General features: G+C 44.7%; 1 protein-coding gene across 1 annotated transcript; it reads right to left on the bottom strand.

Annotated features, from left to right (window-relative positions):
* Window positions 1–17,969: 17,969 nt before the first annotated feature.
* Window positions 17,970–25,329, bottom strand: LOC148500762 (uncharacterized). Its single transcript, XM_088451390.1, has 8 exons — window positions 25,213–25,329; window positions 22,783–22,894; window positions 22,385–22,482; window positions 22,113–22,224; window positions 20,099–20,233; window positions 19,045–19,536; window positions 18,782–18,850; window positions 17,970–18,693 (listed from the first exon to the last, which is right to left on the bottom strand). The coding sequence occupies exons 2-8, from the start codon at window positions 22,853–22,855 to the stop codon at window positions 18,050–18,052; spliced, it is 1,623 nt and encodes a 540-aa protein (XP_088307516.1). The 5' UTR covers window positions 22,856–22,894; window positions 25,213–25,329; the 3' UTR covers window positions 17,970–18,049.
* Window positions 25,330–27,732: the final 2,403 nt, after the last annotated feature.

The raw sequence follows: 27,732 nt of genomic DNA on the forward strand, positions 1-27,732 counted from the left end.
CAAATGGGCCCCAGTTCTACAAATGCTGTGACAGCCATGAGCATGTTGGCAATTAATCTGCCTCTCCTGGGGCATGCAATAAGTAGTATAGTCTGCCCATAGTGTAATTAATTTGCATGCTCCCAATTCCCTTCTCCTGGAGTGATTCTTCCTTATATATGTCTTATGTTGCTACAAAGGAGTGTATCATCTCTCTCACGCTGATTTCCTCCACTTCAAATCATGCTCTCATCCTTCTGTTCATCCTTCAGTTCTGCTTTTTCTCTTTCTAAGCTGTCCTTCTTTAAATCTCTTATCTCCCAATCTTCCAGCCCATGCTGCCTCTTCATCACCTTCAATTCCCCCGCCCCCACCTCTCATATTTCACTGCATTTGAGTTTGTATTCCATCTACAGTGTCCTCTACCTTTGTTCTCCTCTCCCCACCAACATTCAGCCAACAGTGTGTCCTTTCCACCTGGCACTTCTCCCGCCATGTGACCTCACAATCCAGTCATCTCCCACCTCCTCCTAACGTCTGCTCCCACATTGCCCAGCCTATTCATCTTTTCGGGTACCTTTCTCTCCTCCTTCAGACATGCCCTGGTATCCTTGAGCATGTATCAAGAAACCATCCCTTACCACCCTCCTCCCTCTATAACTTTAGTGTGTTGCCTAGTACAGACTTACCTCCTTTCTTTCCACCAACTCCCTCATTGACCCACTCCAATCTGGAATTCTTCCCCACCACTCACGGAAACTGGCCTTAGTCATCAATATCCTGCTCTCTGCAAAATTAGGGTCACTTCTCTATACAGATCTGTCTATTCAACACCTTTGACCGCCTCCTTTTAATTTTCCACTCCACTGGCCTCCATTTCACTCTTGTGGTTCTCTCCTGCTTTTCCAACCACTACTTCTATGTCTCTACTCCTGCCTCCACCTCATCTCCTTTCCATTTGCTTTTGGTTTTCTCTAAGGATCTGTCCTGTCTCCTCCTCTTCTCCCTCTACGCCTCTTTCTTTGGGAAGCTCATAACCACCTTTGTCCTTTAATAGCACTTCTTAGGTATTTGAGCCCCAAGATATTGGATAAATGTTTTCTCAAACCAGAATGGAGACAATCTTCTCCACAATGGACGTGTGACTCCCAGATTCAAATATAATACTACAGATTTATCAGTAGGCATGGGGGGGCTGGATATAGAGCCATAGTCACCAAATATAGCAGGTTAGTGCAAGATGACTGGGCAGCATTAGCCAAATAGAGCAGAATATCTTCCACAGAAGTGGTCACCTTAATTTCTGATGGAGGGTCCAAACATCCTACGGGACAGTGTTTAATTTTGGTGAGACCATATTATGGTACCAAATGCCTTATTGGCATCAAGGTTGAGCAACATATTGTCAGTAGAAGGAGCTTGAGTAGAAGCCACAGTGGCTGCAACAGCTGCCCAGGTCCACTTGACAAAATTACGACCCCCTCCTAGAAAGCCCTGCTGGTGTCCTCTTAACAGTAAAAGAAAGATCGTCGAAGCTGCACAGCCATAATCTTAGCCAACATTATAAAATATATATTGAGTATCTTGATAGGGTGATATGATGCCACCAGTTGAGGCTCTGACAGGAGGGGTATAGTATTGGCATTGTTGGAAGAGGGATAGTAGAGGGTCTGATTATGGATTCATTGATATAACTAAAATATAGTGGTTGTTATTTATAAAGATTTTATACAATTTGCCGGTAAAACTGTCTAGGCCAGGGGCTCAGAAGGCCCGCACTTCCTTATTCACAGAGTTAATATCTTCCTAAGTGGTAATAATACAATTGCCGCCAATACCAGCTTAACAGTGTCCACCAAACCAACTAATAAAGTAACTATATATATATAAATATATATATATATAAGCGTATTTTGATGCTAACAGGATTCTACAGATCCCTATATATCAATTTATCATACAATAATACAATTGGAACGTCTTCACTCCCACTTCTTCAAAAGCGATCCTGTTGTTTTGGTGTCTTCTAATGTTAACTCTCCGATAACACGAAAGAAAAAATTATGACTCACAAAAGAGTATTTAACAGTTGATGGCAAACACCCTTTATGGTGTCACCCCACACCGTAATTGAATAACATTGGCTTAATACATGTAGAAAAGTCATTTATAATATAGTTATCAAATTTGAAAAACGGTCATGGAGGGCAAAGAACTGGGGCGCTGAAAGTGGCGCCGCGTGCAACCACAAAACAAGGCAGGATAATATTAAGGGGCAGCTAGTAAATGCCTTGGGATACCTCCTGGGGATGAGGGCATTGCAAGCAGACAATATAAGCCAGGGGCGTTTCTAGAGAGGAGGGGGCCATGTGCAGTCTCCGACACGGGCCCCCTCCTCTCTGTCCGGCGCCCGGCAGCGCACTGAGCCAGCGCCAGAGTTATAGACTCTGGGCACTAGAGTGCGCCCAGAGTCTGTAGAGTATGCGCAGGTCACCGGGAAAATGGCCGCGGCCATTTTCCCTGTACTGCGCTTGCGCAAACGACAGGAAAATGGCCTCTGTGGCCATTTCCCAGTCGCTTTAACAGCGCCTGACCCCCGTGCCAACGTGGAACTCCGGAGAGGTAAGTAATACTATGGGTGCAGGGTGTGCGGTGCCCCCCTGGACCCAGGGGCCCGTGTTCCCCGCACCCATTATAGATACGCCCCTGATATAAGGGTGTTACATCACAATAGTGTAGGAAAAGTATTATATTTTAGGATTAATTTAAATTTTTTTACCCTCTACCTCCTTATATTTAGCAAATATACAGAGTGCTCACTAGGTGGCTACTGGAGGTATATTTGTAAGGGCCTAAACAACATTAACATTATGTTCTACTCTAACCAGGGGTATATTTACTAAAATGTGGGGTTTTTAGAAGTGGATGTGTTGCCTATAGCAACCAATCAAAGACTACTTATGTATCTAGCACCTTTTAGAAAATAAAATGTTTAGAAGATCTTTATAAAATCTGATCGGTTGCTATGGGCAACACCTCCACTTCTAAAAACCCGCACATTAGTAAACATACCCCTAGGTGGCAACAGTCCTACAGGTAAAGACACTGTATAGCAATAAGACAACATGGTACAAGAAAGCCAATAGCACAATTACAAAAACCAAGACAGTGATAATAGAAAGCACCAGAGTACCAGCTGAAGGAATGGCTCACGGAAATGAGGCACCAGAGTACCAGCGATAGGAATGGCTCACATAAATGAGGCACCAGAGTACCAGCTGCAGGAATAGCTGATGGAAGAGAGGCACCAAAGAATCAGCTGCAGAAGCGGGGCCCCAGAGTACCAGCGGCAAGAATGGCTCACGGAAATGAGGCACCACAGTACCAGCAGCAGTAATGGCTCACAGAAATGAGGCACCAGAGTACCAGCTGCAGGAATAGCTGATGGAAGGGAGACACCAAAGAATCAGCTGCAGAAGCTGTGGTTATAGGTGCCAAATTGTATGGGCAGAGATTGTTATGGCTCCATGCATACTAGCCTGAAATCTGTTAAAGTTCCACAATAGAAAGTAAGGTGCCTTTCAAAGTATAAAGAATATCCACTGCTCACTTTCCTTGTTACATCTCATTCATTGTCCTTTACTACTGTGTAGCACTCATCAATCATTTTGCCACTATTAGGGGTATATTTACTAAAGTGCGGGTATTTACCATAATTTTGGCAAATACCCGTGGAGCTGTGGATAGTCCAACGGGCAGAGCCTGAAATTGGAAGTGTTGCTGTAGTATAGCAAACCGTAGATATCGCTGATGAGAGGACACTATACGTACATGTAAGTAAGTGCCCTGAATATCCAGAGACTGTCACAAGCTGCCGAACTGCATCCTCAGGACGAGGTGAACGTCAGACGAATGTTCACAAACTCCTCCTACCTCCTGTCCGTCATGCTGGGATTGACCTTGATTGGTTCCTGTCTCTATTTCCTCCCTGTGTGAACACTGCTCCGATGCCGGTGATAGCATTTTCATGTGTTTCCGGTTGTGATCAGTCTCCTGTTTGTTTCAGGCGAGTTCCAGTTCTCCTGTTTGCCTCATTTCTGTACCATCTAGGCGGCACAGTATGCATAACATCTGCTGTTTGCCGCTTGTGTCATCTAGGCAGTACGGCGTGCATCCCTGTTCTCAGCCGTTTGTGTCATCCCGGTGGCATTGGGTGCACTCGCTGTCCTGAGTGCGCAACCCAGCGTTCAGCGGCTTGTGTCAACTTGGCGGCACTGGTCGCACCGTAGTATCCAAAGTGCACAACCCAGTGCACCAACCCCTGTGTCAACCCGGCGACATTGGCCGCATTTCAGCGTCCAAAGTGCGCAATCCGGCGCACCAACACCAGTGCCTACCAGCCCTCAAGGCTGCATCTTGCTCACTGCCCACAAGCCGCTACCAGCCAAGACATACCAGCCCTCAAGGCTGCCACACAGCCCAAAGGCTGCATCTTGCTCACGGCTCACAGGCCGCTACCAGCCAAGACATACCAGCCCTCAAGGCTGCCAGACAGCCCAAGGGCTGCATCTTGCTCACGGCCCACAGGCAGCTACCAGCCAAGACATTCCAGCCCTGAAGGCTGCTACATGGCCCAAAGGCCGCATCTACTCACGGCTCATTAGCTGCAGCTAGCCAAGAATCCAACCCTCAAGGTTGCTACATGGCTCAAAAGCTGCACTGTGGTTATGACCTGCAGGTCATTATTTGCCTAATCCTAACATCACCGGTCCAAATATAGTGTTAGTCATGGAACCTGGGCAGAATCCTGCGCAAATTCTGGCAGCCCAGATTCAGGTGCTCACCCAAAAAGTGCAGGAACTTTCCCTCTAGATTGAGGAGACTCTGGCTGCACCTGCCCATCCTACAGTCCTTGAGCCCAAACTGAACATGCCCGACCAATTTACTGGAAATCGCAAGGAGTTTGTGAATTTCAGAGAAAGTTGTAAACTCTACTTTAGACTCAGACCTCTGTTTTCAGGGTCCGAAGTTCAGCGAGTCGGGATTGTGATGTCTCTTTTACAGGGACACCCCCAAACTTGGGCCTTTGGTCTACCTTAATCTTTGACTGCCCTGCAGACCGTGGATTCTTTTTTCTCAGCTCTGCGGTTGCTTTATGATGACCCAGACAAGGCAGCAATGGCGGAGGCTAGCCTTCGGTCTCTTAAACAGGAGAATAGGGCAGCGGAGACTTACTGTACGGAGTTCCGGAAGTGAGCCGTAGACTCAAGATGGAACGATTCTGCTCTCTCTGAGTCAGTTCCGATGAAGCTTATCAGATCAGATTAAGGACATCCTGGTTCAACAACCTTCCGCAGACACACTGGATGAACTTATGAGTCTGACCATTCGTGGCGATCGACGTCTCCGGGAACGCCGGTTGGAGAAGAACCTGCCCTCACAAGCTCCTCGTTTGCCTCTTTGGATGCCTTCTGTGGAACAGGAGGAACCAATGCAACTAGGGGCTTTCCATCTCCCTGTAGAAGAGACGTAGAAGACGCACACTGGGACTGTACATGTATTGTGGTGGTAAAGGTCACATGGCCCAACTTTGTCCCATCAAGCCGGGAAAAGGCAAGGTCTAGATCAAGGGAGGGGAACCTTTTTTCTGCCGAGGGCCATTTTTATATATATATATATATATATAAACAGTATTCGCGGGCCTGGTGAAGGTCACGCCCCCTCCGTGTGATGTCACACAGGGGCGGGGTCACAATCGCCAGTGATTACAGCAATGCCCAGAGCATCCTGAGGATGCTCCGGGAGCTGTAAGGGCAGAGGTGTGACGGTCTGAAGCGTCCTAAGGATGCTCCCGGTGGCACTGATGCATAGATTTTGGCTGTAGGGTGCTATTCTAGGCACCCTGCTAGCCAAATTAGGCTAGCAGAAAAAAAGCTCAGAGGGCCAGACCAAATGATTCCGGAGGCCTTATACGGCCCCGGGGCCTGAGGATCCCCATCCCTGGTCTAGATGGTAGTGGAGAGTTGCATCTAGGCCTTGCATCCATCTCTCCAAGAAATTCAGTCCTTTTCCCCATCATACTTCTTCTTTTGGCCAGGTTTCTGTGTCGGCCTTCATTGATAGCGAAGCCGCGAAAACTTCATGGACTTGTCATTTTTTGAGACCTTGGGGCTTTCTCCAGAACCGTTGTGTACCCCCACTCGCAGTCGTTGGCCTGGATGGCAAGAATCTTGCTTCAGTACCCATTTCCTTCTGGACGCCACCGATACAGTTGACCATTTGGGCTCTTCATCGGGAAGAACTTTCCTTTCTCCTCCTTCAATGCCCATTGGCTCCCATGGTACTGGGTTTGCCGTGGCTGAAGAAGCATAGCCCAGGTATCCAGTGGCAAACTGGGGAGATTCTACAATGGGGATCCTCCTGTCTCGCTCATTGTTTGTCTCGTCCGGTTCGTCTTGCTGCAGTCATTCCGTCTGAGATTTCCGTGATCCCCGCTCCTTATCTTGACCTGGCAGAGGTGTTTTCTAAAAAGAAAGCCGATGTTCTTCCGCCACATCAGTCCTTTGATTGTGCCATCGACTTGATAACTGACGCCAGACTACCCAAAGGTAGGCTATACGCCTTGTCAATTCCCGAGAATAAGGCGATGCAGGAGTATATCCAGGACGCTCTTGAGACAGGATTTATTCGGCTGTCCAAATCCCCGGTGGGTCCTGGCTTCTTTTTTGTTCAGAAAAAGGATGGATCTCTCCGACCCTGCATCGATTTTAGAGGACTGAACAATATCACCGTTAAAAATGCCTAACCCTTACTGCTCATCTCAGTCCAGTTCGATCAGCTACGGGAGGCCTCTATATTTTCAAAGATTGATTTATGCGGTGCTTATAACCTTATCCACATCCGGAAAGGAGACGAATGGAAGACGGCTTTCAACACCCACTCGGGGCATTTCGAATATCTGGTTATGCCCTTCGGTCTCTCCAACGCCCCAGCCGTCTTCCAGGACTTTATCAGTGAGGTCTTGAGGGTTTTTCTGGGGGTCTTTGCTGTTGTTTATTTGGATGACATTGTTATTTTTTCCAAATCTGTGGAACAACATCGACAACACGTGAGGCTGGTATTGCAGAGACTCCTGGATAATAGTCTGTATGCCAAGTTGGAGAAATGCAAGTTCAAGGTAAAAGAGATCTCCTTCTTGGGCTACATAATCTCCTCTCGTGGATTCTCCATGGATCCGAGTAAAGTGAAGGCTGTCCTAGATTGGGAACAACCCACATCATTAAAGGCCATTCAGCAGCTCTTAGGATTTTCTCATTATTACCGCTGATTCATCAAATCCTTTTCCACTATTGTCTCTCCCATCGTGGACCTGACCAAGAAAGGGGCAGATGTCGGTAATTGGTCTCCCAGAGCCGTTCATGCTTTCAATTGTCTAAAGACAGCGTTTGTGTCTGCTCCTGTCCGCCAACATCCTAATCCTGACCTTCCGTTTGAGGTGGAAGTGGACGCCCCTGAGTTTGGAGTAGGGGCCATTCTTTCCCAGAGAGATTTGGAGGACAATAAATTACATCCATGCGCTTTATTCTCTCGGAAACTTCAGTCAGCACAGATAAATTATGATACGGGCAACCGAGATCTTCTGGCCATAAAGTGGGCGTTTGAGGATTGGTTACACTGGTTAGAGGGGGCTGACCATGTTGTTTCTGTGCTGATGGATCATAAAAATCTGGCCTATATTGAGTCGGCCAAAAGACTGAATTCTTGACAAGCGCGATGGGCCCTGTTTTTCACATGCTTTAACTTTACCATCTCCTTTCGGCCTGGATCTAAGAATGTGAAGGCGGATGCCCTTTCCTGTAATTTTTCTCTTGACCATTGTCCTGCTGTTGAATAAGAAACCATCATCCCTTTTCTCGGATTCATTTGGCCTTGACAAGAACCTTGGCAGACTCTATGAGGTGGTGCCAGTCTGAAGCTCCTACCGAGATGCCTCTAGGATTGCTTTTTGTTCCAGAGAAGTCTCGTAAGGCAGTCCTTAAGGAGTTCCACTTGTCCAAGGCTGTTGGACATCCAGGCGTTTCCAAGACTTTTGAACTGCTTTCTCGCTCTGTCTGATAGCAGTCCATGTCTAGTGACATTCATGAGTTTGTGGTAGCTTGTGATGTCTGCTCTAGAAACAAGACGCTCCGTACCACTCCTTCTGGTCTGTTGTGTCCATTACCAACTCCTCACAGACCTTGGACACATATCGCGATGGATTTTGTGGTGGAACTTCCGTCATCCTTCCGCTGCACGGTCATCTGGGCCATTGTAGACCGTTTCTCCAAGATGGTACATTTTGTTCCTCTGAGAAAATTGCCTTCAGCCAAAGAACTGGCAGTTCATTTTGTCCAACATGTTTTTAGACCTCATGGGCTTCCTGTAGACATAGTCTCTGACTGTGGTACCCAATTCGTTGCTCGGTTCTGGAGATGCTTTTGTGCTGATCTGGGCATTAATGTCAGCCTGTCAGGGTATCACCCACAGAGTAATGGACAGATGGAGCGGGCCAATCAAACTCTGGAGCAGTACCTCCGTTGCTTTATTTCCATGTGTCAAAACAACTGGGTGTCTGTTGCCATTCACTGAGTTTGCCTACAACAAATCCTGCCATTCCACCTCCTCAGTGTCTCCGTTTTTCTCCAACTTCGGCATTCATCCGAGGAGTAACTCCTTTGAGACTTCGGCTTCCACCACTCCTTCGTCTGTTTCCAGGTTACGGCTTGTCTGGAATAAAGTGCATCATTCCCTTCTTCAAGCGTCTGGTTGGACAAGATCTGAGCAGACAGACATCGTAGGCCCTGTGGTCTCAAAGTGGGGGATTTGGTCTGGCTGTCCGCCAGAAACATTAACCTACGTCAGAGGTCACAAAAGTTGGGACCCAAGTTCATCGGCCCGTTCAGGATTTTTTCTCAAGTGAATCCTCTGGCTTTCCATCTGAAGTTACCCCGGACTCTTAAATTCAATAATACTTTTCATTGTTCTCTTCTGAAACCGGTTTTCCTCTCCACCAGATTTTCTCCTGAGCATTCAGTCAGACCTCCACCAGTGCTTGTCCAGGGGCGCCAGGAATTTGTCCTTGAAAAGATCTTGGACTCCAGAATTGGTCTTCAGTTTCTTGTGCATTGGAAAGGGTATGGACCAGAGGAGCGCTTCTGGATTCCTGAAAGGTCGTTACATGCTCCTACCCTGAAGAGAAAATTCTTTGAGGACTTTCCTGACAAACCAGGGTCAAGGGGTTCTTTAACCCCTCGTCAAGGGGTGGGGTACTGTCACAAGCCGCCGAACTGCGTCCTCAGGATGAGCTGAACGCTGGACAAATGTCAACTGATTCTCCTCCTGCCATACTGGAATTGACCTTGATTGGTTCCGGTCTCTATTTCCTCCCTTTTTGAACACTGCTCCGAAGCCAGTGATAGCGTTTTCACGTTTCCGGTTGTGATCAGTCTCCTCTTTGTTTCAGTCTAGTTCCATTTCTCCTGTTTGCCTCATTTCTTGTCTGCCGTTTGTAGCATCCAGGCAGCATGGTCCGCATAACATCTGCTGTTTGCCGCTTGTGTCATCTAGGTGGTATGGCGTGCATCCCTGCACCCAGCCGCTTGTGTCAACTTGGCGGCACTGGTCGCACCTCAGAGTCCTAAGTGCACAATCCAGCACATCAACACTTGTGTCAACCTGGCGACATAGGCCGCACTTCAGCGTCCTAACTTCACAATCCGGTGCACCAACGCCAGTGCCTACCAGCCCTCAAGGCTGCCATACAGCCTAAAGGCTGCATCTTGCTCATGGCCCACAAGCCGCTACCAGCCAAGTCATACCAGCCCTCATGGCTGCCACAAAGCCCAAAGGCTGCATCTTGCTCACGGCCCACAGGCCGCTACCAGCCAAGCCAAACCAGCCCTCAAGGCTGCTACACAGCCCAAAGGCTGCATCTTGTTCACGGCTCACAGGCCGCTTCTAGCCAAGACATTCCAGCCCTCAAGGCTGCTACATGGCCCAAAGGCCGCATCTACTCACGGCTCATTAGCCGTAGCTAGCCAAAAATCAAACCCTCAAGGTTGCTACATGGCTCAAAAGCCGCACCGTGGTAACGACCTGCAGGTCATTATTTGCCAAGTGCACCCCCTTCTCAAGACTGTATACAGCCTAAATCTTCCTGATTAATCCGCTAATCCTAACAGAGATACTATAAAGTCCCCAGGCTCCATAGCTAGGATTATAAAGTGTAGGGTTTCCATCCTGAACCTGGGTACCCTGAGGAATTTGTTCAGGGATTTGAGGTTGAGGATAGGCCGATGAAACCCATTCGGCTTCTGAACCAGAAAGAGTAGAATAATAACCGGTCCCTCGCTGAGATAGCGGGACTGGCACAATTACCCCTGCTTGCAGCAAGCACTGTATGGCTTTCTGGATTTGTAGGTCCCTGCTTGGGTCTGAAGGAGGGCCTGTGTAAAAAAAACTGGTGGGGTGGCCGTCGAAGAAATGAGGGCGTACCCGTGAGGGACCACTTCTCTTAACCAAGCATCCATGGTGGTTTGACACCAGCACTGGGCGAACTGAAGAAGTCGGCCTCCTACTCTGGGGTCCCCCAGGGGGAGGCCCATCCCGTCAGGCTGAGGGATTGTCCTCGGATTTTGAAGCAGGGCATCTGGTGGTCCAGACCTGCTTGGTCCTGGGCTTGGCGGCCCTAGTGGAAGCCAACTGTCTAGAAAAAGACTGACCTGTAGGCTTTCCTTGAGGACGAAAGGATCTAAAAGATGTAGTCCGAGACTTTGTAGTAGTAGTCGCTGAAGGCAGAAATGCAGTTTTTGATGCCGCCAATGTGGTTACAATCTTGTCAAGGTCTGGGCCAAACAAGATCTCCCCCTTTGTAGGGTAATACTTCTAGGCCCTTCTTGGAATCCGCATCTGCCTTCCATGAGCGTAGCCACAGGGTACGGCGAGCAGACACCGCCGTGGCCGAAACTCTGGATGTTAGGAGACTGGCATCCAATGTCGCTTCTCCAATATAGGAAGTTGCATCTTGTATGTGAGCAAAGAAATACATCTGATTCCTAGAAGCATCTGAGGGAAAAGAGTCTTCAAGTGCGTCAAAGCTCTCTATAGCTTTAGCCACCCATGCAATAGCCATGGTCGGACGGGCAACAGTCCCTGAAAGAGAGTATATTGATTTAAGGCAAGAATCAACCTATCTATAGGGTCCTTCAAAGAGGATACTGTAGGGATAGGTAATGTAGCGCTCTTAATTAAACACGTAACATGTGAATCCACCTCAGGGGGAGTCTCCCATTTTGAACAATGGACCGCAGGAAATGGTTAACAGGTGGTTAGACATTTTTGGGGCTGAAACCTCTTACCAGGCTGCTGCCATGTGTTCAGCTAGTTGATCCAAGATACGGACGAAACGCGTTGGAGGCTCATATTCTCTACCCATTCATAAACTTGCCACTTTTTATGATCAGATAAGCCATTTTTTATTCCTATTTTATATTGAAAAAATCTTTTTATATGTATATTTATTTGTAGCTTTTATGCATACTATCCTACAGTTGGAAGGATATCACTCTTGTCTTTTATTATAAGTTGTTTTTTATATTTATTTATAAATCGTATGAGTATCTTTGCATATTTATAAACTGAATACTAATGCACTGTTGTACACAATTATGACATTTTGTTTATATATTGTTGTCAATCATACTCCTATCACTTTGTGAATATTAGTAATAATTTGGAGATTTTTCCATAGGAATTGGAATTATACACTGAGCACTTTTTTGTATGTCACTAAGCACTTTACATTATAAGGTTACTATTTTTAATATACATATACAAGGGTACATAAGCACATGAGGTGCTCTATTCCAGTTCCAATATTCACATATATATATATATAAATAATTTGAAAAAAAGAGTGCACTCACCAGGCTTTTTCAAAAAATGAAAGGTATACTCAGCAGTTTATTACATCATATAGTCATGGATGGTCGACGTTTCGGTCCACGCAGGGATCTTTCTCAAGACCAACGACCTGCACAGCAACCACACATAATGGAGATGAAACCCCACACTGACACCCGTGTGCCCATATATACCCATAACAACGACCGTGTACACCTAACGCATAATTAGCGACCGGAAGTAACCACCTCCAAGCTCCAGCATAGTTATATCAGCGTCTTATATCAGCCTTAATACATCAACATCTTAATATGCAACATACCTAATGCGCCCATTCGCACTTTGACCCATACAGGTCAGATGCAGCCACGCGCTGCTCAAAGCATCACGGTATACTCCCCGCAGTCTCACTCGAGACGAGCAATCAGGAAGTCCAACACTACGCGGCTACGAGGCATGAAAAGCATAACCTGACTACAGAACAGGCTTGCGTTCCACCAGCATGAGGTGCCGGTCACATGATCAATCACAAACCGGTTTAGAGGTTGGAACACATAACTAACCGACAGTTAGCATTCCCCTTACATTAACTACACTAGACCACAACAATCACATGGTCCATTAACAATGAACCAGAAAACCTGGAGTGCAGAGCCCAGTAACAACTCCCATTGTTTATAACCAGGGTCCAGAGCACACAGGTGTCAGTGATTACACCCATTAACTACCATTTGATACCTCTAGTATGAAAATACAATACGTATAAATGTTAAAAACATAACACACATACAGTACAATTAACCCGATCACCAGCTGTTTTTAAAGCAAAAAAAAATAATAGTAATGCCGAATCCAAACATCACAGGTATTAATCTGAACGATAAGCCCTTAGACAAAAATAGAAAAAGAATTCATCTCATTAAGACCTTTAGGGGCCACTGTTCCTAAATGATGTATCCACCACGCTTCTTTCTTTAATAACTTCAAGCCACGATCACCACCTCTTGGCAACGGGGGTATCCAGTCTATCATCATGCAGCGTAATGTTGCCAACTGGTGATTTTCCTTGAGGAAATGTGACGCCACAGGTTTATCAGAGCAGCCACTATTATAGGCCAAACGAATTGAAGATCTATGCTGATTCATCCTTTTACGGAAAGTGCATATTGTTTTCCCGATGTACATCAGGCCACAGGGACACATCAACAAATAGATCACATGATCCATGAGGCAGGTCAGCCGATATCGAAGGTAGATCTTTCTCCCAGTGTGTGGGTGACTAAAATACTTCCCCACTATCATTGCTCGGCAAGTTGTACATCCGAGACATCTGTAACAGCCTTTCTGTTGCGATAACCAGTTATCATCTCTGCATATTACAGGTTGCATATTTGGTCTCAATAGGGCATCCTTTAAATTGGGTCCCCTTTTCACACTTAGTAGTGGTCGCTGTCCTTGTAATTTCTTAAACGCAGAATCACTGGTTACCATCGGCCAATGCCTTTTCACTGTTTTCTGTACTGCTTTCAGGCTGGTGTCACAACGAGTATTAAGAATCATTCTGTTAGAAATATTCTTCGCAGACCCACCTTCTTTGGATCCCATATAAAATAACCTTTTAGCTCTGGTGAGGCAACTTTTTACCACCTTGGGACGATAGGCCCTCTCAATAAATCGCTGTTTACACTCCTCCAGTTGTATCTCAGCTCTAGAATTGTCAGAGTTGTTTCTCAATATACGCAAAACTTGAGATATAGGCAAATTCGATTTGAGTGAATCTGGATGGTGGCTTGTGGCCCACAATAACATATTTCTGTCAATGGGCTTCCTATATAACGTGAATTCAAGTGTGTACCCTGTTTTCAATACAGTAACATCCAAAAAATTCATAGTTGTTGTGTCAATCGATGCTGTGAATTTTATAGGGCTGTTTAAATCGTTCAAAGATTTAACCATAGTGTTAAATGATTCAGCATCTTTCCCCCATATCAGAAATATATCATCTATGAATCGACGAAAATACAGTATAGCTTCAAAAAATTGTTGCAAAATATATTTATGCTCAAATCTGTTCATATAGATATTAGCATATGTGGGTGCAATATTCGATCCCATGGCAGTTCCCGCGATCTGGATATAGTACTCCCCATGATACATGAAGTGGTTACACCTTAATACCTTACCCAAGAGCTCACACATGAACTCAATTGGTGGACCATTATAAGGGCCCCGTACAAGGGCCTCCCTGACGGCCTCTATCCCATCATCATGTGGTATAGAGGTGTATAGGGATACTACATCCAGAGTAGCCAATAAAGCATCCTGGTGCAAGGACTCAATCAAATTTAAATCCTTCAAAAAATGACCTGTATTTCAAAGATAGGTCTTAGTAGATTGCATCAAAGGCTGTAGGTAGCGATCAAGAAACTGCGCAATTGGCTGTAAAATTGACCCCCTGGCAGATATTATGGGTCTGCCAGCCAGGTCTGTCATCGATTTATGCACCTTTGGAAGAGTGTAAATAACAGGGCATACAGGAAAATCCACAGTCAAAAATTCAGCTGTACTTTCATCGAACCACCCATATGTAAGGGCTGCTTCAATGAGATCATTTACCTCCTTTTTAATGCGAATCATCGGATTATATTCTAACTTTGAATAGGTACAGATGTCAGTCAATTGTTTTTTAATTTCAGCATCATATTTCTCAATGTCCTGTACAACCACAGCCCCACCCTTATCAGCATTTCTTATTACTATAGACGTATTATTGCGTAAAGATTTTAAAGCCTGTCTTTCATCAAAACTCAAGTTATCAAACTTCTTTTTATTCTCAGCAGTATCAATTTTTTACATCATGGTCCACCATTCTCAAAAACATCTTTAAACTAGGATTCGTAGAAATTGGATCGAAAGTACTACTTTTATTAGATTTATTAATCCTATTGTCAATATTGATTTCTCCCTTTTCTTTCTTATCAAAATATTCACGAAGCCTAAGCTTACGGACGATTTTAAACAAATCAACTGACCACTGGAAATCATCAAATGACTGAGTTGGGACAAAGGAGAGGCCCTTTGAGAGCAAAGAATATTCAGATGGGCTCAGGGTATGTTTAGACAAATTGAAGATCAACTCTTCAACCCCTTCCTTTGCCCTTGCCTCTTCCTACCCCCTCTTCTAGGGTGTGGCCTCTTCCTCCTCCTACTTTTTGACCCCCTCTCTTTGACCTGTTATTTGGTCCTAAAAAAGAGGACCCAGATGGAGGGAGCCCTTCAGTTGTCTCGGACTCGGAAGAAGATTGTGTATTTTGATCGAACTCAGTTCCCTGACCTGTCGTCTAAACCTATTCTGTGTGAAACGTATATATCTATCTTCTCCAGAGAGCCAACCATAAACGGTATGCCTCTGATAATCTATTTCCACACGTTCCAACTTTTATGCTGCAGGTGTACACGGTCGTTGTTATGGGTATATATGGGCACACGGGTGTCAGTGTGGGGTTTCATCTCCATTATGTGTGGTTGCTGTGCAGGTCGTTGGTCTTGAGAAAGGTCCCTGCGTGGACCGAAACGTTGACCATCCATGACTATATGATGTAATAAACTGCTGAGTATACCTTTCATTTTTTGAAAGAGCCTGGTGAGTGCACTCTTTTTTCAAATTATTTATATTGGCTCCTGTTTGGATTTACAAGCCTGAGTGTGGCACCCCAGCAAGGATGTGCATTTAATAGCGAGTGCTGCTCTGTTCCTGATATATACTTAAGGACCTCGGATTTGGCTGACCTCTGAGTGTGCACCCTGAAAACACGGATTTAAAGTGGACATTTGTTACTATGGTTGATTTTTTTTATTTATCATTTTTTTGGTTACTGCTGACCTGTTGATGTAGTTACCATATTTGTGGGTTTTTGCCTTTTTTCGCACCATATTTGTGGTATTTTTTTTGTGTTATAGGTTAATTTTTTTTATTATTAATTTTTTCTTTTTACCCGATCACTTCAGCTGTTATGTGTTAATCTATGTTCCTTTTCCAAAAACAAAGGGGGAATGTTTTAAATCGATATTTGAAAGATCGTAAAATTGATCTCTGTAGTACATTATGGCTCATGGATTCAATTTGGTGGACAATGATTCTCTAAGTGAGGCCGAAAGTATTCAAATCAGCTTGACTGATGATGAGATTAACAAAGTTTTGTATAATCAGTTTGAATTCGATCAATTGCCCACACAGACTCCTGTGGATGTGTTTTATAAATTGAACCGTTTAAAAAAAAAGAGAGATTGAACTGGTTCTACATGGGCAGTTTTTATCTGAATATGTTAGGAAGAAAACGTATTCCCAGAGGTTTTAGAGTAACAAATGTACCTACTATAGGTCGTAGAAACCCTGGGTTTTGTGTGAGGTGGTGTGGGATTCTGAACAAATGCTCTCTAGATTTGATCACATTAGTGATTGAGGAAGTTAGCCAGGAACTTGTTAAAATCAGGTCTGACATCAAAGACTTTGAGAGAGAAAATACACCTATCCTTGCAGCAGATAAATCTGATAACTGGTTAGAACGTATGCAATTCAGCTAGATAAATTTAAGTGATTTGGTTTCCTTTAAAAGGAAAAAGTTGGAAAGTGTGGAAATAGATTATCAGAGGCATACCGTTTATGGTTGGCTCTCTGGAGAAGATAGATGTATACGTTTCACACCGACTAGGAGGTTTAGACGACGGGTCAGGGTCAAGAATAATAATCGGCAGGTGGTTTGTGATGCAAACATGTATGATAAGTGTAGTAGCAGCCTGACATTATTATCCTTTACTTATGTGGTGCTACAAAGGGGTCCGCAGCGCCTTACATAATATATAAGCAGCAGTGCAAACAAAACAAGAAAAAAAACAGAAAACAAAATGTAAAATACTTACAGCACAAAACAGTGCATAACATAAGATACAAAAGCAAAGACAGCTGAACCATGAGGTTAGGTTCCAATGGGGAGGAGGTGATGGTCCACAGATGTGTCCACATACACCTACGCCAGAGGTCTTCAACCTTGGCCATCCAGCTGCTGTGGAACTACACATCCCAGCATGCACTGCCAGTTTTAGCATGCTGTTATATCAAAAAGGTGGCAGTGCATGCTGGAATGTATAGTTCCACAGCAGCTGGAGGACCAAGGTTGAAGACCTCTGACCCACGCTCATATCGTGGAAAATAGCCTCATTTAGCACGCCACGGACTTGCCACGCCAAAACACCAATCCTGAGTACCTAGTACACTATAGGTGAGCTAAGACAAAAAGCTGAAGAAAAAGTAGCAACATTTAGGAAAAAGTGCACCGCTTGGGAATCCCGCCAGGCGTCTCGTGCCACGTGGCGCAAAAAGGACAACTGCACCAGTCATCGCTATGCAACAAGCCTGAGCGGTGAGACATAATCAAGTGATGACTACTGGCTATGTAAAATCAATCATTACAGTAAACATGTGCTTATACGGTTCCCATGTCCGACCCGAAATATAAATGTAACGTGTATTGTTTCATTTCAGACTATCAAGGATATGACGTAATGGGGCAGATGCACTAAGCTCTGGAAAGCGATAAATTGGAGAGTGACAAACTACCAATCAGCTCCTGTCATTTTTCAGACACAGCCTGTAACATGACAGTTAGGAGCTGATTGGCTGGTACTTTATCACTCTCAAATGTATCACTTTTCTGAGCTTAGTACATCTGCCCCATTTCTCTGTTGAGTCCACATTTTAATGCCCAGCACAAATGTAATGAGACACATCTTAGGTCTAGGTATGTGCTCGGGTGCACCTTGGGGCGTTTCGAAGAGCAGGTTCAGGTCCCTTGATAAATCTGGTGGGGTGCGCAGTTATGCTCCTGCTAAAATGGATAATATTGTTCCTTGCCATCTACTGCACAATCTAGTTTTACTACGATATAAGCCTACTGATGTACCAGTAGACAGCGATGAAAGAATACTTAGGAGGGTTAGGTGCAGGTAACAGAATTAATAATTCAATAATAATTCAAACATAAAGGGTATATAAAAAGCATTTTACTTATTACCAATGCTGTAAAGGAATACACAAAAATACAAAACATTTTTTTTATATAAAATATTAAAACTATTTTTCTTTCATTTTTTTATAGGCTGGTTCACTTCGTATGCCCCTAGTTTGACCTCTACTTCTGCCACGCCTGGGGCGGCCTCGTTTTGGGGGCGTACCTGTCACGGATGTAGAGGGGGTGCTGGCAGCACTGCTCTCAGGGGAAGGCGCGAGAGGTAGGCGTGCCAAGACATCGTGGTGCAGCTGGGAAATGGCAGCTATACAGTTAGCGCTATGTTCTCTCACAGACCCTGTTAAGCCCTGTAACGCCCCACTAATCTGTAATAAATGGGTGTCTATTCTCTCGAGGGCATTGGCAATCCGATTCTGTGCGCTGGTATCTACACAGTTGTATCTTAAGCCCCTTTGCAATTGGGTATTAATTTGACGCATCTGGCGATTTTGGCCGTGCATAAAGTCTCTCTGGGTGCGCCTGAAATCATCTACAGCGGCTTGCAGGTTAGTGAGAGGCTCGGAAGGGCGCGGTGGTGGGGGAGGGTTGGCTTCACGCTGAGGCGGGTGACTCGTCTGACTTCTATCAGCGGCAGGCAGGGCGTCAGTGTCGAGAACATGGAGGGTGAAAATGGCGTCCCGATCCAGCTCTGTAGATTCGTCGTCAGGCTCTTCTATATTTGGCTGCTGTGCGTGTTGCCATGACGGTCCTGCAAAGGTAAATCGATGTACTTTACAATGACTTTTGACGGTCACATGTTGCTGCCGCGGCATTTACAGGAAAAAATTGAGACTCACCAGGTTCCTCCTCATCTTTGGTTGGATCCGTTTGTGTAGATGGGGGCTGCCTGCGCGAGGAGCCTCTTGCTTGAATGATGGGATAATAAACAGGATTATATTTTAGGTATATTGTAATCACTGTATAAATTCTTCATAATGGACACGTGAAATATTTGTCAAGTTCCTATACTAATGTTTGATTTTCAAATATATATATTATTTTTATTAAAATACAAAATAAAGTGCATACATTATATGGGTAAGGCCACGGCTATACTCACCAGCCTGCATCGCTGGAGGCTTGTTAGTCTCATTGGTACCATGGAGAAGCTCAAGTGGGAGGACGCGCCTCAGTTGCTCCTCATAGGACAGGTATTCGACGACTACGGGAGGCTCGCCGTCGGACGCCGCGGCGGCCCGCCTCTCCTCTGCCACTTTCTCTTTCACGCGCCTCTTGATGTCCGAATACCTCTTCTTGCAGTGGGTCACGGAGCGTTTCAACGGCCCTACTGCGTTCACAACATGGCAGACGTGATTCCACAGCTGGCGTTTGCGGCTCAGGGGGGTCTTGGCCGCCCGGTTCCCCAAAATCTGTTCGTAGCAGGCGACGATGCTGTTAATGAGGACGCAATTCTCATCGTGGGAGAAGCGAATGTTGCGGCCGCACTTGGTTTTGCACACTTGGCCGTTGTCGTCGCCCCACGTCTCCTCGCCGAACTCCTGCAGGTCCTCTGCCGCTTTCTTCCTAGCTTCCCTTCTCTTGTGTTGTGGTCCTGCTTGGGGAAAAGGATGGGGATTAGCTCTATGACATGTTACTTTATCGTCACCACTAATACTACTATGATGTAGATAAGCAGTGTTCATTCTAGCACCCCGCACCCGTTAAAACTTGTGCAGTTCCTCTCTCCTGCCTGGGGAGATTCGGTCTCTGCTCTGGTGCTTCTAGCACACATACTGCTTAATCTCAGCAGTTTGTTGCATCAGCAGAACAGGACACCCCGGGCAGGAAAGAGGAACTGCATGAGTTGTGCCAGGTGCAGGGTGCTAGAATGAAGACTAGATAAGCGATACATACTGTAATAATATAAATCTTGCTATATTAAGGGTTCCAGTCATCAGTTTCAACCAATAAACCACACTGAAGGCCTTCCTTGTAGAAATCGTAACTCCCAAAATGTTCATCATCTGTCATGGTCCGTTCCCCCTCCCCATTCAAAGATCTTACACACTTTTCCCATGCTGTTTGGGACTTTGCAGATCGCCACAATGCGATTGCTCTCCTCTGCCCCATCTGTTGTCTCAATGAACTTAAACGGTCATTCAAATATTTCTCACCAAGGGGTGGAGATCCTGAATCCTCCGTAATATAAGTAGATGAATACGGTGTATAAATATCCGGATATGGGAGATTTCCGCCATCACATGAGACAGATTCCTGCTTAATGTGAGCAGATGGATCTTTATGCAGTTCTGTGGGAGGAAAAAAAAAAAAGAAAGAATGAAAATCAGATTTATAAAAGGTTATTTTATCTTCACTACATCAGTGATCACCCCAGAATGTATTTCTCGCCAGGCAGCATTATGAGGCAGCCGAAAGGGGTGAGGGAGGTGGAGGTGGTAGCGCAGATCCTATTATAGCAGGTAAACCCATCATGCACCCCTTCCTCCTCTCCCATCTGGCATCTTACTTACTGCTTGGCAGGCAGAGTCGTCATATGAGTTTAGGAACAAAAAAGTATGTTTATTTGGCCATTCTCTTTCAATGATTTTATTTCAAGAGATCTAGAGTCTTTATTTTTATGGTGTAACCTCCCACTGGCGCAGACTCTTTTATCCTCTGTATCCTGACAAGTGGTGGGATTCCGGCATCTGCATTCTGACGGCCGGAATCCCCGCGGTCAGCATTTTGACCGCATCCCGTGTGGCTGATGTGTTCCTGCATGTCACTGCCCCCCTGATCCCGCTCCCCCTCCTTCCTCCCTTCTGTATTATTATTATTTTATTTTTAAGAAAACCTTCAATAAAACCGACTACTACTGTTTATTGATCTGTATTTCGATTTAATTCTTTAGAGAACGTACAGTCATTTATCTGATTAATTACTGATTTAACAGCTTCTATTTACATAATATTTCTATACTTACTGTATATATATTATATAGGTTACAGGCACAGTGGGAAAACCCAACAGCTTCTATGCAGAATAGGAAATGAAGAAACGGTGCGCTACTTTTCCTGGGGATTGTGCACAATGCCCAAATGCATTTAGGACAGTTTGGATCCTGATATATAAAACCCTCCCCTCTTTCCCATGGTACCCCATCCCCTACACCCTGTTCTCTCCCCTTTATCTGTGCTCAGTATAACCCCCTCCTGGTAGTTTGTCCCTGACACCTGTCCTTATTACAACAAAAACAAGATAGATAGTAAGTTACATACATTTTATGTAATATTATTTGCAGGGGGAAAAAAACAAACACATTGTACACACACACACATACAATGACCTTTTTTGCAATAATAACATATTATATTGAACTCACATGTGATATTTGATACTGTACCCATGTAAAAATTTATTTATATGTGCTATGATGTATTTCATGAATTGGGGGACAATACTGTTTTGTGGCACACTATATACTGGGGGCACAGCTGTGCGGCACACTATATACTGGGGGCACAGCTGTGTGGCACACTATATACTGGGGGCACAGCTGTGTGGCATATTATATACTGGGGGCACAGCTGTGTGGCATATTATATACTGGGGCACAGCCGTGTGGCATATATACTGGGGCACAGCTGTGTGGCATATTATATACTGGGGCACAGCTGTGTGGCACATTATATACTGAGGCACAGCTGTGTGGCACACTATATACTGGGGGCTCAGCTGTGTGACACACTTTATACTGGGGGCTCAGCTGTGTGGCATATTATATATTGGGGCACAGCTGTGTGGCTTATTATATACGGGGCACAACTGTGTGGCATATTATGTATTGGAGCATTGCTGCATGGGATATAAATTGGGGCACAGCTGCGTGGTAGATTATGAATTGGGGCACAGCTGCGTGGTAGATTACGTATTGGGGCACAGCTGCGTGGCATATTATTTATTGGGGCACTACTCTGATGTATGTTATGAACTGGGGGCATTACTGTGTGGCATATTATATGTTTTAGCTTTAACAAAGCGTACAAAATTTTGCCCTTCAATATTAAAATGAGCCGTCCTCAGAGATTAGCACCCTGCCCAAGACAATCTTATCGTAAACACTAACGTGTATACAGTACAAAGAGACAAATACGTGACTCTCTTCTGTACTTAGTGATTATTACTCACCTGTGCTCATATCTGTAGGGATTTCCTCCTCCTTACACTGCTGATCACCCCTCTCATACGTCTCCTCTTCTCCGTCTATATATTCTACCTTAATACCAGTAAGGTCTTCATCCTAATTAAAGCATAAAACACTAATAAAGTCTGATTTTCACTTTTTTAGACTAGACAGCAGAATATTTATGTGGAAGATACACACAGAGCCGTTTTACTAATTATATACTGAATAGTCACTTAGGTATTTTAGTTTTGCGGAGACCTTCAATTATATCTACCTGATACTCTTGTGGGACACCGTCATTTTCCTCTCTACAATCCAGAGAGTAATGAGGATGGGAAGATCTCGCTGGTATATTTCTGTAACTGGATCTACCTGTAGGAGACACACATTGTATATATGTGATTATCAGATGATGTGTGTATCTAAAACGAAGTACACACCGGAGCAATGTGGTCCCGATATGTCGTTTCCGGCCAAATCGGAACGACATATCGACCGGATCACCCAGTTTGTACGGACAATCTGCGCAGTCCCACGGTCGCATGAGTTATTGTCCGGTTGGCCGCGCTGCACTGACGACAGGACGATATTGCATGCGGCGCGGGATCATTCCGTCGTTCATTACTTCTTAATGACGTTTATGGCATAAGTTCAATGAAAGTCTCCTCTTACCTAGTGATGTGTGAGGCCGGTGATTCTCCATCATCCCGTTCCTGTGTCCTTCTATATACTCCCACTCCTCCATGGAGAGATAGACAGTGACATCTTCACACCTTATAGGAACCTGACACACACAATGATACAGGATACAGTCAAAAAAAGCAAACCAAGAAGAGTTGAAAGCTAAAAGCCCTTTTACTCCACTTCATATCTCACTGAATATATCCCTTTCCTTCGCATCAGATGAGGGCAATATAGGACCCGATGTCCGCAGCGCGGCACACTAGGCGATGGCTACCGGTCCTCCACAAGCTGTATGTGGCCAGCGAAGCATTACTATGGTTCTATTTTTTTTTATTGTAGACTACCGTAGACTCTATGCTCTGGCTGGATGGTGGATACAACAGCTTTGAATTCTGGTTACGTTTGTTCCTAGCCAGGAACCATAGAATGGACAGCGAAAAAGCAGTGGTACACAAGATACAGTAACAGACTCATGTATGACATGTTATATAGACATAGCCAAGGTTACTGTGGCTGCAGCTCTCGGTTTCGCTATGCTGGCCGCTCTCCTCATTCCCACACCTTAGTCTCCCCAGGAGCATGCACTTGTAGCGACAATGGGCTGCACACATGATAAATGCCAGAGATCATCATTCACTTGTTCTGTTATCGCCACACACTGTGGTAGCGCCAGCGCAGCACAAATGGCTAATATTTATCAGTACAAGAAGGATTTTCCTCTGTTAGGATAGAGTAATGTAAGAGCATTACATAGCTAATGCCAGCAATAAAGAGATACCAGAACGAAAGAGAACCCTACTTTCTGTAACCATGGAATTCACCACCTCATTTACTCTACCCTTTGTTTTGCCCACTGCCCGTTCTGACACAGTTATTACCCTTTTTTTAATGGACAGAACAATTCTAGTGTCCTGTATGTATGGCACTGCACCCAGCAAGCTCCTCCAGTAACGTAATACAGATGGTACCATGTTTTCACAAAACTTGTATTTTGTTGTGCGGACCTTGTATATATCACTGTACAGTCCCACCTCCTCCATATAATAATACTACCACATATCAGTGTGTGCTGGGAGATGTGTTATCCCTCATATATCACTGTACAGTCCCACCTCCTCCATATAATAATACTACCACATATCAGTGTGTGCTGGGAGCTGTGTTATTCCTCATATATCACTGTACAGTCCCACCTCCTCCATATAATAATACTACCACATATCAGTGTGTGCTGGGAGCTGTGTTATCACTCCTCATATATCACTGTACAGTCCCACCTCCTCCATACAATAATAATACCACATATCAGTGTGTGCTGGGAGCTGTGTCATCCCTCATCACATATTACTGTACAGTCCCCTCCTCCTATATAATAATAATACCACATATCAGTGTGTGCTGGGAGCTGTGTTATCCCTCATCATACTGTATATCACTGTACAGTTTCACTTCCTCCATATAATAATAATACCACATATCAGTGTGTGCTGGGAGCTGTGTCATCCCTCATCACATATTACTGTACAGTCCCCTCCTCCTATATAATAATAAAACCACATATCAGTGTGTGCTGGGAGCTGTGTTATCCCCCATCATATATCACTGTACAGTCCCCTCTCCTCTATATAATAATAATACCACCACATATAAGTGTGTGCTGGGAGCTGTGTTATTCTTCATCATCTATCACTGTACGGTCCCCTCTCCCCTATATAATAATAATACCACATATCAGTGTGTGCTGGGAGCTGCGTTATTCCTCAACATCTATCACTGTACAGTCCCCTCTCCTCTATATAATAATAATACCACATATCAGTGTGTGCTGGGAGCTGTGTTATCACTCCTCATATATCACTGTACAGTCCCACCTCCTATATAATAATAATACCACATATCAGTGTGTGCTGGGAGCTGTGTTATCCCTCATCATATATCACTGTACAGTTTCACTTCCTCCATATAATAATAAAACCACATATCAGTGTGTATTGGGAGCTGTGTTATCCCCCATCATATATCACTGTACAGTCCCCTCTCCTCTATATAATAATAATACCACCACATATAAGTGTGTGCTGGGAGCTGTGTTATTCTTCATCATCTATCACTGTACGGTCCCCTCTCCCCTATATAATAATACTATCACATATCAGTGTGTGCTGGGAGCTGTGTTATTCCTAATCATATATCACTGTACAGTCCTCTCTCCTCTATATAATAATAATAACACCACATATCAGTGTGTGCTGGGAGCTGTGTTATTCCTCTTCATATATCACTGTACAGTCCCCTCTCCCTTATATAATAATAATAATAATCTCCTCCACCATAAGCTGTGTGTGCTGGGAGCTTCACTATTGGTCATCACACCCCACTGTATGCATATAATAATATATTATTACAGGGACACGGTACCTCCGCCTTGCTGCTCACTTTGCACACCGTTCCGTTATCAGGAAGTGGTTTTGGGCATGTGATATAAAAGCGCTCGCCAGGTTGTAAAATGGCGCCTGAGATAGCCTGTGGCCACACCCCCTTCCCAGCGTCACCTGTCATGATGTTTTGCCTGGGAGACTATTAGAAAAAGGTCACCGCTGTTTGCAGGCGAACAATGGGGATTACTACCTGTCATATGCGGGTTCTGGCAAATACAAGGTTGCGTTGTTGTATTTACCAACAGCAATAAAGGACGTATGTGTTAATTATAAAGTGTCCACTGTTTGAACCACAAGAAAATGGCTTCCGCTCTCATAAACGCTGCAGAAGATCATGTCACTGTCATATTAACAGAAATATTTTATTTTCTGTCTGATTTTCTCAATTAGTGTCAACTGTCAGTGACTAGCAAGAAAAACGTATATACATATATACGTGTGTAACTGTATATATAGTTTTATATATATATATATATAGTTAGTTAGTTAAATCATAGGTAAGGAGACAGCGGCACTCCCGGAGTCTTTTAAAGCAGGTAAAATCTATTTAATCCATTATATGGAATAGCGCGACGTTTCGGGGTCGTGAGATTTTACCTACTTTAAAAGACTCCCTGAGTGCCGCTGTCCCCTTACCCATGCTTTATATATATATATATATATATATATATATATATATATATATATATCCATGCAAAAAATCAGCGGCACTCCTGGACTGTTATCATAGGCAAAAGAAGTTTAATGCATGCCACATAGCCGACGTTTCAGAGCCAGACACGACCCTTTTCTCAAGGCAGGCATTGCGGTATTCAATTACATTATGGACAGCTGTAATTGGCTCTGAAACGTCGGCTATGTGGCATGCATCAAACTTCTTTTGCCTATGATAACAATCCAGGAGTGCCGCTGATTTTTCGCATGGATATTGGATGTACACAGAGGGCACCCTGGCATATAACTTCATTATAGTTCGAGTGCCGGTTCATACTTGGAACATATATATATATATATAAATAAATAGTACATCTTCCAGCTGCACTCACCAAGGTGAAAATCAGGAGTAATAGTTGCAATGTTTAAAAAATCGGGGGTGATTCAAATGTTTTTAGGTCGTGATAATTAATGAGCGCCCAGTTTGCTATTCAATTGTTCTGGGCACTCATTAATTATCACCCTCTTCGCCGCCTATGAGACGAGGTTTAGCTGTGTAAAACGGCTAAACCCGTCTAAAATTATGGTTAGGGCGCGCTAACTGCGGTTAGCGCGCCCTAACCAGGGGGCTCACACACTTTTCTGCTCGCGCCCTCCTGAGTGCGTGCAGAAATGCCGGCGCCGGCAGCTATCGCCACCTGACAGAGCGACAATTTAATTGCTCTGTTGGGCGTCTTAAAAAAAAAGTCGCCGGCAAAACATTTGAATCGCCCCTTCAATTCTTAAATGCAAGAAAAGTATTTTATTTTATAAAAAGTATTTTATTTTATAGAAAGATAGCAGCATAAATGTATGCACAAGTGCGTTCACTCACGTAACCCACAACAGGGAGACTGTGCCATTACAGAGCCAGGGTGGGGAAAATTGCCAGTGAAAACATCCCGTGGGGGAACGCACATCCTTCAGTACGACAGCTGTTTCGGCGTGACATATACACCTTCCTCATGGACATTTAGAATAACCTGAGACACACTTATCCCCGCTATATACTGTATATATAGTTATATACATGTGTGTATATATATATATATATATAAAATATACTTATTCAATTATAGATAGATAAGGTGGATAAGACGTAGGCACACGACCGCCGGGGGTATGCACGCTAGGCTTCCTCTTATACATCTCATGTACCCTCCCCCATTTCCAGTCGCTGTCAGTGCCGTACATACCAGGGGCTGGTGCTAAGCTTAGCAGCAGTGAACACGACGTACCTCTCCACTTTCGGCTGATCTGGACGATGCAGCAGGATAGAGGCCCTCATTCAGAGGCGGTCGCAAGAAGCGAGCGCTTGTTCTGAATGAGGGTCGCAAGAAGCGAGCGCTTGTTCTGAATGAGGGCGGCCGCTTCTATTTTTAAGTGCGGCCACTTGGTCGCTAGCTAAGCTGTGGGTTACCACTGATGTCAGTGTGGTCGCCCACAAAACAGCAGGCGTTCCTTAAGGAACGCCTCCGTTTGTGAAACCACCCCCCTGCCCCGCCTTCAAAACGGGCCGAGCCGTCGATCAACATCGACAGCCGGCCCTTTTGTAGTGAGCTCCGGAGCGAGAGACTTGCGTGCGCAGGGCCTTAACATTGACCCAGAGACCTCAAAATGTCACTTTCTCACTGAGATCGGGAACGTTGGGAGGTATGGACAGGGATAAAACCCATTTGTCGGGTGTATATGGCTTCTCCCTATCTACTAAAGTTTCCCAGCCTGTCACAGGTATTGCACGGTATCGCCAGCGATTTCTGTTGTTGGATCTCAGTGGCGTAGGATTCCCCTATCTAATAAAGACCAT

The sequence above is a fragment of the Taudactylus pleione genome, unplaced genomic scaffold (assembly GCF_031769625.1).
Source record: "Taudactylus pleione unplaced genomic scaffold, aTauple2 ptg000547l, whole genome shotgun sequence".
Taxonomy (NCBI): domain Eukaryota; kingdom Metazoa; phylum Chordata; class Amphibia; order Anura; family Myobatrachidae; genus Taudactylus; species Taudactylus pleione.

What these genes read in the sequence shown, in the direction of transcription:
- LOC148500762 (XM_088451390.1), bottom strand. Translation starts at nt 22,855, where the DNA reads ATGGAGGAGTGGGAGTATATAGAAGGACACAGGAACGGGATGATGGAG. An exon ending in CCCTACAGATATGAGCACAG is followed by an intron (nt 20,234 to 22,112) that starts GTGAGTAATAAT and finishes TTCCTCCCACAG; the next exon opens with AACTGCATAAAGATCCATCT. An exon ending in TTCAGGATCTCCACCCCTTG is followed by an intron (nt 19,537 to 20,098) that starts GTGAGAAATATT and finishes TTCCCCAAGCAG; the next exon opens with GACCACAACACAAGAGAAGG.